Here is a 13,101-nt window from a genome sequence, read left to right on the forward strand (position 1 = left end):
TGTGTTGCATGGTTCAGCTTCTCTCTCTTTCAATCACTGGTTGTTTAATGCTTGATATGAAAGATGGAAGTTCTAGAATATGTGATTAGTAGTGGAACTGTACTGGTGCAGGAAACTGATTGTGTGTGTGTTTAAGAGTGAGTGTGTATCTGAAGTCTGCGTGACATGGAAGTTGCAATAGGCAATTCTTTCCTGTTGATGTATAGCCAAATATCCAAATCAAACAGAAAAAAAAAAATAAGTGCAGCACAAAGGTTGATATGTTCATGGGAAATTATTTAGATTTCTGTTGGTGGATCTCATGCAAGTGACAAGTTGCATGATAAATACCACATGCACACATGCTAAGAAATACCAATCAGAGAAGAGGAAGTTATTTTGATTGAAAAGCATTAATTATTAAATACTAATTATAAATAACACTGTATTTTGAGGTGACACGGTGGCTCAGTGGTTAGCACTGTCGCCTCACAGCAAGAAGGTCACTGGTTTGATTCCCGGATGGGCCAGTTAGCATTTCTGTGTGGAGTTTGCATGTTTGGGTGCACTGTTACAAAGTTAAGAATGATCCAAACTGCTTTGCATATTTGTATGCATTTTGTATGATGATGTATAAAGAGAACGATAAAGCAAAAATGCAGCAAATCATGAATCTTCTCCAAAGAATACAGGAATTTGTGTCTGAGAGAGAGAGAGAGAGATACAGAGCGCGTGAGAGGTATAGAGAGAGACTGTTGCTTGTTAAATATACTATACAATTATTATTTTACCTTCATTATAAGTGTCATTTTCATGTTTTGTTTAAAGGTCCCATGAAGTGCTTGGAAATGTGCATTTTATTGAGAGGGTGCTCGCTGCAGAGCCATTTGAGGAGAGCTGAGCTTCAGCGAGGGGGAGCATGAGCTGTCGCTCCTCCTCCTGTAAGCTGTTTTAATGCGTACACCAACCCCACCCCTAACCCCAACCCCCAGTGACGTCACTCGTAGAAGAAGTGCAAAAAAGGTGGAGCTCAAGCTTAAGCTCCCCCTCGCTGGAGCTCAGCTCTCCTCAAATGGCTCTGCAGCGAGCACCACTTGATTTTATTTGGTGTTGGATGTAATGTGGAGAGGGTGGGACATACTGTAGCTCCTCCCCTTAAAAAAACAGCCAATAGCGTTTTGCTTTTATCAGAGATCTGCCAGTAAAAAGGGTTAAGCTCAAGTCACTCAAATGAAAAACACATGAGAAGGGGCATGTCAGAAACTAGAGAGCATTTGATTGGTCAGAAGATTTGATCTGAAGGATGAGGTGACGTAAAATCTAAACATTGATCAATTTAGGTGGAAGTGACAAACTGCAAGGATGCAGTTTATATCAGGTTTATATCTTCCCGAACGCAAATTGTGTCACTGTTTTGGAGCACACTAGCTTATAGATATCCTTAAAGCGAACATCTAAAATTGTTTTCATTTTAATTTCACGCGTTTAATGTCAGTCATCACAAATGGTTTGGCAATACATACAGTTGAAGGCAGAATTATTAGCCCCCCTGAATTATTACACTGCTTGTTTATTTTTTCCCCAATTTCTGTTCAACAGAGAGATTTTTTTTTCAGAACATTTCTAATCATAATAGTTTTAATAACTCATCTCCAATAACTGATTCATTTATCTTTGCCATGATGACTGTGAATAATATTTGACACTTCTACACAGCTTAAAGAGATATTTGAAGGCTTAACTAGGTTAATTAGGTTAACTAGGCAGGTTAGGGTAATTAGGCAAGTTATTGTATAATGATGGTTTGTTCTGTAGACTATTGGGAAAAATACATAGCTTAAAGGGGCTAATAATGTTGACCTTAAAATGGTATTCAAAAAATTAAAAACTGCTTTTATTCTTGCCGAAATAAAACAAAAATATTTTAAAAAGCCATTTTGTTACAAAACAGGGTTACAATTCCTTATACAACAGCACCAGTGGTTCCACAATCACTTCACCAGGTAACCTAAATTCAGCCACAAAAAAATGGCTCTATTTCTACACCAATTTAGCAAAAAGGCTAACAAATCTTTTGTAGATATGTACAGTATTTACAGTATTTAAAAAAATACACTACCTGACAAAAGTTTTGTCGTAGATCGCAGTTATAAGAGCAACAGATAATATCTTGACTTCTAGTTGATCATTTGGAAAAGTGTCAGAAGGTAGATTGAAGTGGAGCTGCATCCCAATTATCACCAATACTGCAGAAGACCTACTGGAACCAGCATGGAGCCAAGATTCTCACAGAAATCAGTCAAGTTTTTAAAGGACAAATCATGGTTTGGGGTAACATTCAGTATGGGGGTGTGCGAGAGATCTGCAGAGTGGATGATCAACATCAACAGCCTGAGGCATCAAGACATTTGTGCTGGCCGTTACATTACAAAGCACAGGAGAGGGACAATTCTCCAGCAGGATAGCGCTCCTTCTCATACTTCAGCCTCCACATCAAAGCTGCTGAAAGCAGAGAAGGTCAAGCTGCTCCAGGATTGGCCAGCCCAGTCACCAGACATGAACATTATTGAGTAAGATGGAGGAGGAGGCGTTGAAGATGAACACAAAGAGTCTTGATGAGCTCTGGGAGTCCTGCAGGAATGCTTTCTTCTTCATTCCAGATGACTTTATTAATCAGTGATTTGAGTCAGTGCAGAGATGTATGGATGCAGTCCTCCAAGCTCATGATGGAGTCACACACAATATTCATTCTGTCTCCACTGCAGCAGGACTTTATATTCTATACTGGACATTATTTCAGTTCAGTAACAAGACTTTAGCTTACTGTCCTAATGAAATAATAAATACTCAAAGCATGATCATATTTTATTGTGGTAAATTAAGCCTAATCTAGAGGCCTTTACCTTTCATATAAGCCACTTCTGATACCAAATGATCAACTAGAAGTTATTTGTTGTTCCCAAAACTTGGATAGGCGTCAAGATTTTGTCAGGTGGTGTACACTATATTTTATTAATTTTTTTAAAGAGAGAGGCAGAAGGTACAGCTCATCCGCCCACTGCCAGGCTGTTAAATCAAAACATCACCGCGCTGCTTTCATTCGGCCAAATCTTTGGAAGGAATGTGTAGGCTCACTTTTCACTATGTCACCCACAAAAATGACATGACAGTAAATGTGTTTTTAAACAAAAGCAAGTGGAGTGTTGGTGCAAAGGGATCTTGCGTTCTGAAACCCTGCCAGTCGTCTATGAATAGATTTACTACAGCGCTCCCAGCCTACACATGCTGAAAACCAACAATGAAGATGCCATGTCCATAAATAGGCATTTGGCAAATCATCACACTGAAGCTTACTTGAACTGGTTGCTCCAATGGCACCATGACTCACACAAGGACATTGTGAATTACAGTTCACAGCTCAGCACTTTATCACATAGGCTGTTTCTAAATTCCAAGAACGAAGAGAACGGACTTGCGTTCTTGTGGAGACCGGTCTTGCCAGGTATCCTTGGAAGAACGAAGTCAGGAGACCACGAGGGCAGAGAACGCGTCCTTTGAGAAATGAAGTGTTCTTCCTGATGGTCACGTGACCTTCACGCGTTTTAAATGGTCAATTATTCAAACATTACAGCATTCATACTGCGATTGAGTGTTTTTTTCTTCTTTTCAAAATATATACTTTTCATTAAAAAATTGTAAATATACCAGGGTATCTGCACATTTTTTAAGACCTGCACCTTTTAAGACCTTTTTAAGTCCTCTTTCAAGAGTTCACACTTAGCTGATGATTGATTATAAAGCTTGTTTGGCATGCTGTCCCGGGAGAGAGCCCTGAGCTCATGAGATCCTTGAGCCCAGGGCTTCCCCCCTGTTGCAAGGCGGGAGGGGAGTTTGAGGTCAGGTAGATCTCGAGAACTCCCCTGCTGCAGCAAGTGAAGGCTCTTAAAATTAAATTACGAACTAGAAGCGTGTCTATGTTGACAATTTGGATTGTTCAATTGACTTAATTGCATGTTTTTAGGCGGTGGGAGGAAACCGGGGAACCCGGGGGAAACCCACGTGAGCACGGGGAGAAGTGCAAACTCCACACAGAAATGTCTGCTAGTTTTGGTAAAGCCAGGAACTAGAGACATTCTTGCTGTGAGGCGACAGTGCTACGCACTGGGCCACCGTGTCACCCGTCTAAGAAGGAGGAGTAGGGGTGGAAGGGGGGACTCTTTAAAACGAATCAATGGAATGAACCCCAGGGTATTTATAGTAGTTTAGGAGTCATCTGATTGGATCATAATGAATTAGATAATGCGGGTCAGCTGCTAGCAATCATAAGCACGTGATCCTCTCGAAGTTTGTTTATACATAAACTTCACAAAATGAACATTTAAGACTTTACCTAAAAAAAAAAAAAATAAAAACAGGAAAATGTTCAGTGTGTCAACACAGAATGATGTGGTCAAGCATTAGCGTGGCACAACTCACCAGAGCCACGCTCAAGACAGGTCAAAGGGACGCAAAAACTGTTATGCCGAGTGCTGATTGACCTTACAACCCTAACAACAGGGTACCGGTCTCGTCAGTTGACCAACGTTAAAAGTGCAAGTCTAAGTCTTCGTTGCTGCGTTCATGGACTCATCGAACATTATGATGAAAGCGTCCTTGTTTGCTCGTGAAATGAGTTTCTTCTTTAGGTATGGGGCAACACCACATCGTGCTAAACATACTGTTTTGTCTCTTCCACATGTGAACCTACTCGCAGACTCTGAGTCAGGGAACATTGCTTGAAAAACTAGATGGACATCCTTATTTGAGGTGTACGAGTGGTGGCGGCTTACGGTTTGAAATACCCACAGTATTTCGGCCTTAAGCCTGGTTTATACTTCTGCGTCAAGTGACCGGCGCTACTCACGGCGCAGGCAACGTGCGTGGCTGTGCATTTATACTTCTGCGCGCTGTCTCCGTTGGTCTGCATTAACACTTCCGAAACGCTAGTGGGCAGTGAGGTGTAAATGTTCCTCTGTGTCGAGTTTCTTCGCTTCTGTTTTGCTATTCTGAACACTTCCTGGATGTACAAGTGACTCAAACTTGCTCATTTTGATGCAGGAACCGGCGGACGTGCAACAACTTTAACCATGAGGTAAACACAGAACAAAACTTTCCATCCGGAGCTCCTTCACGGGACTCCACACTTGTAAACAATCGCTCGCGCCATTCGCGCGGCTCTCGGTCCCGCCCAGACTCGCCGGCGCTAGCAAGCCGACCAATCACAGAGTTTGCGCTACGCGTTGTTGCAACGTGTAGTTACAATTTTTGAGAGGTGCACGTCAGTGACGGCGACGGCCACGGCGATGGGCTATGCGTCAGCGCCGTAGCATACGCCGGTGTTTGACGCAGAAGTATAAATCAGCCTTTAAATGGAACTATATTCGCAAAGCTGCTGAAGGCATTGCTTGAAGTGGACGGCCTTGTGGAAGGCTGAGGTCGAAGTGCTCGATGAGAACATACTTATGGGCAAACTACTTGCCTGCGACTACACATGCTTTTTGTGCTTCTCTGCTTTCATGTGTGAATCGAGCGCTTTGCGGCCCATTGTCCCCAGTTTTATCGTCTTTTTAGATAAAGTACACCTCCCTTCATGATTACTGGCTGTTTTCTTTAGCCACCCCCGATACTTTTCGTCCTCCAACCAATTGGTATCAAACAAACATTTGCCCATGCTTGCGATTTCGCAAAATGCCGTGGTGGCGAAGTATCAACGCAACGCATTCAATCACTTACTCGTATGTCACCTATGAAATGATGCAGGTTGCACCCACAAAGTGCTCCCCCCAAATGTTGCGCTGGTCAAATAGCGGTTGAAAACAATAAATAAAAAAGACGAGTCGGACATGAAATTTAAGCCCTCCTTATGGAAAATTACAGAATTCAAGACATTTTTAGACCTTAAAAATCGAAAATTTTATTTAAGACATTTCAAGACTTTTTAAGGACCTGCGGGGACCCTGTATACTCTGCACAATATAAATAAAACAGATTTCAATACGATTTTCAGCAAACAAACACCTTTAATGTGTTTATTCCTTTATTGATCACCGTTTCATTTAGGGAAACTCCTAAGGTAAATAAGTGATATCTCTGAACTTAAATAATAAATCTAAATAAAATGCTGCGCTTTCCACCTCCAGTCGTAATGACTTCTGGGACTTCCATAGCGAGATCGGTGCATCCTCGATATCAAGAACACATCCGGGAAGTTTCACGCTACCTCTGTTCTTGCAGTCTTGAGCATTGGAACTGAACTTTGGCAGCTGAAGATGACATTGCAGGAGAACACAAAGACTGCTGAAGACGCATATTGAGAACCAGCCATAATCTCTGCAGTTATTCTGTTATTGTTGTCAAGCGTCGCGTAAACTGTTAATCCACACGTGACTCCAGATGATTTCTCACAGAAGAGAAAATGAAAACGAAACTTAACTGCAGCAAACTATAAAAGCAACACTTTACGCTTTTTTTGCCAACACAGCGTGGTGTGAGTGTCGTCTAAACACTGTGACAGTAATAAATATTAATGAAGTTGCACAATAGAGCGCGCTGATTGGTTTGAACCAAGCCTTACTCATGCATTAATGCATCACACTGTAAGACGTAATAAGACACACTCTGGCACAGACGTTCAGTCTGCACGCTGGAATACAGGCTATTATGTCATGACCGTGACGCAGCTTCAAAAATTCGTTTCAAACCGGAAGTACGAATTTGCTTGAAATAACGCAAAAACCACCAATTTACACTTTTTAGTGAAATATAGGTGTCCTAATAGTGTTTATAGCAGTGTGGGACACATATACGACTGTCAACAGCTCAAAACATGTGTTTTGGTGTTTCGTGACCCTTTAAATGATATTTACGTAAACTGTTTGACTAATCCAATTTAATTGGCCAATAAGAAAAAGCTGAACTTGACTCGGAGTTCAATTCAATTCTACTAGTATAGTGCTATTCACAATTGTTATTAAATATTAAGTAGATGCATTAATTATATCAAATGAAAACACATTTCAAATTATTATCAGCATTAGAGTGCTTTATAACTAAAATTGCCATGCAAATGTAAACATCTTAGGGCAAAAACGCAACTAAATGCAAGTATGACAAATACATTAATAACCAACCAAACATACAAAAGCTGTATTACACAAAATATATTGAATTTGCATATGATAAAATCCAATTTTTTCTGGCAAAATTATTTTGAATAACTCATTGCGTTCACTTCATAAAATAGCTTTTTTTTACATGCATTAAAATAAAGCATTTGCAATAGCAAAGGGATTATACTGCAAGTGACCCAATACTGAATAAAACAGCTGTCGCTTAAGGTTGAGGCTGTAAATTTTGAATTGGTGTGCTTTTAGTTGATCCAGCTGTAACGAAGGTGCTTACACAGAGGGTTTCATTTGCAGTATATTTATTAAACACAGTTTAATAAAGACAAGCACACAGATGTAATGCATGTGCGAACTCACATCAAACACAATGGTGTTGCGTTGCAGGGTTGTCGGCAGGTAATCACAGTTTGAATGTTCAGGCATGGGTCTGAGGCAGGCAGCGAATATCAAGGTCGGTGTTCAGGCTAGAGATCAAGGCAAGCGGCTTGGATCAAAGTCGGTAATCAGGCAGAGGTACAAAGCAGGTGGCTGGCAGGACGAGGAACAAGGCAAGGTAAGGTAAGGTAAGCAACGGGAAAGCAGGCAGTGTAGAGAAATGCTCAGTAGTGTTAGCCGGGGCAGAACAAGACTTCGCCAAGAGTGAGTGTGTTTGCTGCTTATAAGCGTGAGCGTGGGTGATCAAGTGAATGCGCTTCAGGTGTGTAGGCTATCAGTGTAAGTGGATGACGTAATGGTTAATAGTCCGAGGATGGTGACCTCTGCTGGCCAGCGAGGGGAATGACTGGGACCGAGTCGGTGACACCAGCAATGCTTAAGCAGACATCATCAAAATCCAGAAACTCCGCTTTTTCTGAACATTACATTCATTCTACCAAATAAAATTATGGCACATTTTATTGCTTATCAGTAGGGCATCTGCGCACGTTTTTTTGCCATTTCTGCTGAGAATTTTGGTAAAAGTCTGCGGATTTCTGTGGAATTATTTTGGGAGGATCATAACTAAAACCTTAATATATGAAATAAAAAATTATAGCTTTTTAACTTTTATGTAATGTTTAAAATGCAAATCCAATTAGATTCACTTTATTTGGTAAACAAAGCAAGTTTGTTATATAATATATCTAGTAAAAGACAGAAAATATTACTGTACAAACCGCATTGTACGTAAATCAGATGAACATTTTTATATTAGTCAATAATAGTACTGAAATTAATTAAAAACTGAATAAATATAGATTTACACACATTTACTCAAGTAAATAAACAGAATTAATGATGGGCTAAAAATCTGCGCGTGCACATTCCGGGTAGGCCTACAGTGTTAACTGGAGCAGGGGCGGATTGGGCAAATGCCAGAAGGGCCGGACTATTTTTTAAATGTGGGTCGTCAGTTTCTTATTTTTATTTATTTATTTTTTAATATGTATTGTTTTTACATACAGGCAGCTTTTTACCTCTTGCAAGATGTGAATATTATGATTATGATAATAATAGTAATAATAATAATTATTATAGTAAATGGTAAGCATTTGGCCCAATCTGCGGGGGCCGGCTGGTTTCGAGATATATATATTATAGATGTCGCCGACCCTGTTGTTGCCTATTAGAAGGAATGCGTCAATAGAGAAGCCATTTTAGTACAGGGTAGCGCTCCTTTGAAATGAATGCGGGACCAAGCTGCAGTGGAAGACTGTGGCCATCCAGAGCCAGAGAATTACACATACACACATATATCTATGATCTGGAGTTTTCCCGGAGGTCAGTATGCAAATTGTTTTTGTAGTTGATTTTGCATTATAGGTGCTAGGACTGAACAATATATCGTTTGAGCATTGATATCGCAACTGTGTGTATCTGTAATAATCACATTGCAAAATTAAAAAATTAAAGGATAAAGATATTATTATTGTTTAAAATGATTTATACAATGATGTCTGTGTTATTTTGTATTTTTGTGCTTCATTTCTGTGCTTGAATACTGTTAGAATCCCCCCAAAAAATGTAAAATACTGTTTATTTATTTATTTTTGCTTGAAATTTATTATAATTTCTGCAGATGCACTGCACAGAATAACCGTACGTTCACACCGAAAGCGGCGAGAGCGTCCAAGGTCGCTCTGGCCGCCCTGGCGATAACGCTCTCTGCCTTCAGCTTCTGCGGCGAGAGCGTCAAAACTCGCTACATTGATCTCATATTTAAAGGAGCCGTTGCAGCATATCAGTTACATTCCTGCATAAAACATGTTTCTAGCGTGAAAATGTTGCGCACTTCTTATCAAATTCATACAACAATGGAAGATCAAGTTGCGTGTGGTGTGGCTTTGCTCTATTTATTCAATATGTCCTTATGTCTGAAATATTATGAAGCAGCAGTACTGTTTTGTACTGTCACATCGCGTGAGATTCCCACTTTTTTAAGATGAATTTATATAACATTAATGAACATCAGTAACTCGCCAGTAACTTATTTAATGCATGTTCCTGTAGGAAAAAATTGCAAATAATTGGAAATCCGGCGACCGCAATAATCAAACCCTTGGGAACAACTGTGGTCGGAACCAAAGTTCACAGGTCTGTGTTCTCTGAACTGCTATTAAGCGATGGACGTCTTCATTCTGATTGCTTGCCGCCGAACCGCGTCATAGCTCATTACCATAAAGTTGACTTCATTTCAACTCTCCTCGACGCTCACGCCGGCGAAGACGCGCCGCGCATCGCCGCTGGCTCTCATTGAAAATGAATGACTTCCGGCTACTTTGACGCTCTCGCCGCTTTCGGTGTGAACGTACGGTAAGACTTGATCGTCCCAGTCGATCTAAATGAATGAAATCTTTCCAAATAGAGCTATTCAAATCATTAGTTCATATCGATATATATTGCAGCAAAACAAAATACGGCAATGTCAGACTTTCCCAACATCGTGAAGCCCTAATAGGTGCTCTTTAAAGTAACTTCTTTATCTTCTCTCCATCTCTTTAGGTGACAGAGCTGAACGAAGCCCTGTCCAACGAGGAGAGGAACCTGCTCTCGGTGGCCTACAAGAACGTAGTGGGAGCACGCCGTTCCTCCTGGCGCGTCATTTCCAGCATCGAGCAGAAGACCTCAGCGGACGGCAATGAGAAGAAAATTGAAATGGTCCGCGCTTATCGTGAGAAGATCGAGAAGGAGCTGGAGACCGTGTGCCAAGACGTGCTCAACCTCCTCGACAACTTCCTGATCAAGAACTGCGGCGAGACCCAACACGAGAGCAAAGTCTTCTACCTGAAGATGAAAGGCGACTACTATCGTTACCTGGCGGAGGTGGCGACAGGGGAAAAGCGAGCCGCGGTGGTGGAGTCTTCAGAGAAATCCTACAGCGAGGCTCATGAGATCAGCAAAGAGCACATGCAGCCTACGCACCCCATTCGCCTGGGTCTGGCGCTCAATTACTCCGTCTTCTACTACGAGATCCAAAACGCACCCGAACAAGCCTGCCATCTGGCCAAGACGGCATTTGATGACGCGATCGCCGAATTGGACACCCTGAACGAAGACTCCTACAAAGACTCGACCCTCATCATGCAGCTCCTGCGAGACAACTTGACGCTCTGGACGAGCGATCAACAAGACGACGAGGGAGGCGAAGGCAACAATTAGAGCGTTGAAGAAAAGCGAAGATCTTTCGAGACCCTTTTCCTCTCAGCCGTAACATAAAACACGCGTGCTCACACTACGAAGAAAAACAAACAAAAAAAATTTCACAAAAGGGAGGCATGATGGAACTGTGTCAGCTATGTTTGCTGATAAGTAAAGCAGCGCAGTTTTCTTTGATTTCCACTAAATTATAACAGATAAAGCGAGATTAATCGAATGGTATGCCTCAAATCAAAATTAAGAAGTAGTTTTAAAGATTAAAATAAAATAAACTCTCCTTCTGTGACGTTTACTTTGAGGAAAAAGTCTGGTCAGTACGTCGGTCTGCTCAAAAAGGCTGAAAAAAGGGTTACGATACACCCAAACACTGGCATAGTGACTGTTCTTGTAGTGAAATACGAAGCGGAGCTGCTTATATTAATTTACATTTGGAGTAAGGAGTACTTCGAGGGTTGGCTTAAGGTAAAAAAAAAAAAAGAAAAAAATATAAGTGAAAACTTGAATGTTATCGCCTCGCAAAAATAGGAATTTGCAAACAGGCTGCACTGAGCGTCAACGGTCGTGTTTTTGTCTTTGATATCCGTTCATAGGGATTCCGAAATGCACCCACTAATATTTACAAGTCGTTTATTATGTCGAACTGATTATTTGTGCCATTTATGATACACATCGTATGCATCTCACTACACTGAACTACTGTTTTACAGTAATGTTGATTAGGTGTGCAAAAATAAGTTATGACTACCCCAATTACATTCTCAATCCAATGCTAAAAACTCTCGACGAAATTAACTATGCTTGCAATCGTTATTATTATCATTATTAGTATGGAAATTTAATATTGTGTCGGGCCTGACCTACATTGTACATTTAATGCGTTGAAGAGTAGTTCTAAATAATATTGACGAAATAATCAAGTGGTACAGGCATTAAAAAAATATAGCCGATAATAGCAAAACTAACTAAAAGAAAGTGCAAACAACTAAATCCCAATGCGTAATGACCACTTTAAAATTAAAGCAATGCATAGTGCATTGATACACTCAGTTAATATTACTGGTACCATAGACTATTTTGATGATTTTAATTTATTTTTGCAAGTTTTTGACAGTGCACCGGCATTAATTAGCTTTTGTTGATTTTGTAATTCTCATGAAATGCACTTCCTATTATACTGTTTCTCAGTGTTGGACGATTACAGCTCCAATATTCTTGATAATACGATATTGTGCATGCTGGTGATGTATTTATATACCATAGCTTGACTTTATTCACTTTAAACACTGTAGATGTTATGTATTCATATGAACGAATAATGAGAATTGAATCTGATTATTTTCTATTTATCACTTTTTATTGGATGGTTATGATTTTTTTTCTTATTATTATTATGTTTTTTTCCTTGCTGAAGTATGCTATACCAAAACAGTGCGTGGTTACCATGAATTAATCTGTTATGGATGTTGCTCTAGTGACATGCGGTTCTTGTATTTGGTTTTTAATAAACAAAACAAAAAAAAAAGAAAGAGAAAACACCACACTTGGTGTTTTTTTTTTACGGTTAATTGTTAATTAATGTTGTTCTTAAAATGGCTTTTTCCTTTTCTGTGCTTTCTTCTGTCAAATTCTGCTGTGAGATATTTAAGATTTGCTGTAAAATCAGTGTTTGTTTTTCTTTCCTCCTCAGAATCTGCTTCTGATTCACTCATCGCCTATTCTTTTGATTTCTGGTCTCTTTCTTTTTCCTCGTCTACTGGTATCTTAAATGTGAGTCATGTAGCAGTTGCACAAAATAAACATAATGATAATAATAATGATAAAAAAATAAATGAAATAAAAACATGACTGTGCTCTTCTAACCACCATTTCAATGTCAATGAGTCATTTCCTCTGAACATCATCATTGAAAACATAATAAACATCCAGTCCGATGGCCCAATGCTTGGTTTAGTAGTCAGATGATCGTGAACAACACTGTTTGAGCTCCTGTTTCTGTTTCCCCTCCCATTCTGTGCCGTCCCGTGCCATCTCCTAGATGGCTGAAGGCTGTCTCTGCTAATGCTTTGCTTAATACTAGCATCTGCCACACAGTTAGAGCCAGCAGTTCTGCTTTAGTTTAAAGTTCATTGGGGAGAAGTGGGTTTTCAAAGGTATTTGATTAAACATTTACAGAGAGATGGCATAAATTTGTAAATGTACATTAAGCGTGAAAATGATATTTAAGAATCTATTTAAAGTCAGTAGTCTGAAATAAATCTGGTTATTGTGATAAATCTCTTTTGCTCAACATCAGGGCTGATCAAAATTATGGTAAAAACGGTAA

At 40.0% G+C, this 13,101-nt stretch overlaps 1 protein-coding gene across 2 annotated transcripts in view; it reads left to right on the plus strand.

Moving 5' to 3' along the window:
* Positions 1-12,643, plus strand: part of ywhag1 (3-monooxygenase/tryptophan 5-monooxygenase activation protein, gamma polypeptide 1) — a 45,037-nt gene extending 32,394 nt beyond the window's left edge. Inside the window, exons 1-2 of one of the 2 annotated variants that reach the window (XM_073949732.1) lie at positions 6,296-9,221; positions 9,941-12,643. In XM_073949732.1, coding sequence (XP_073805833.1) covers positions 10,278-10,781 — 504 coding nt within the window. In that variant the 5' untranslated portion in view covers positions 6,296-9,221; positions 9,941-10,277 and the 3' untranslated portion in view covers positions 10,782-12,643. Of the gene's footprint in view, positions 1-6,295; positions 9,222-9,940 lie in introns of those variants that run through there. The other variant, NM_213022.2, reaches the window with a different exon arrangement.
* The last annotated feature ends 458 nt before the right edge of the window (positions 12,644-13,101 follow it).

The sequence above is a fragment of the Danio rerio genome, chromosome 5 (assembly GCF_049306965.1).
Source record: "Danio rerio strain Tuebingen ecotype United States chromosome 5, GRCz12tu, whole genome shotgun sequence".
In the NCBI taxonomy this organism is placed as follows: domain Eukaryota; kingdom Metazoa; phylum Chordata; class Actinopteri; order Cypriniformes; family Danionidae; genus Danio; species Danio rerio.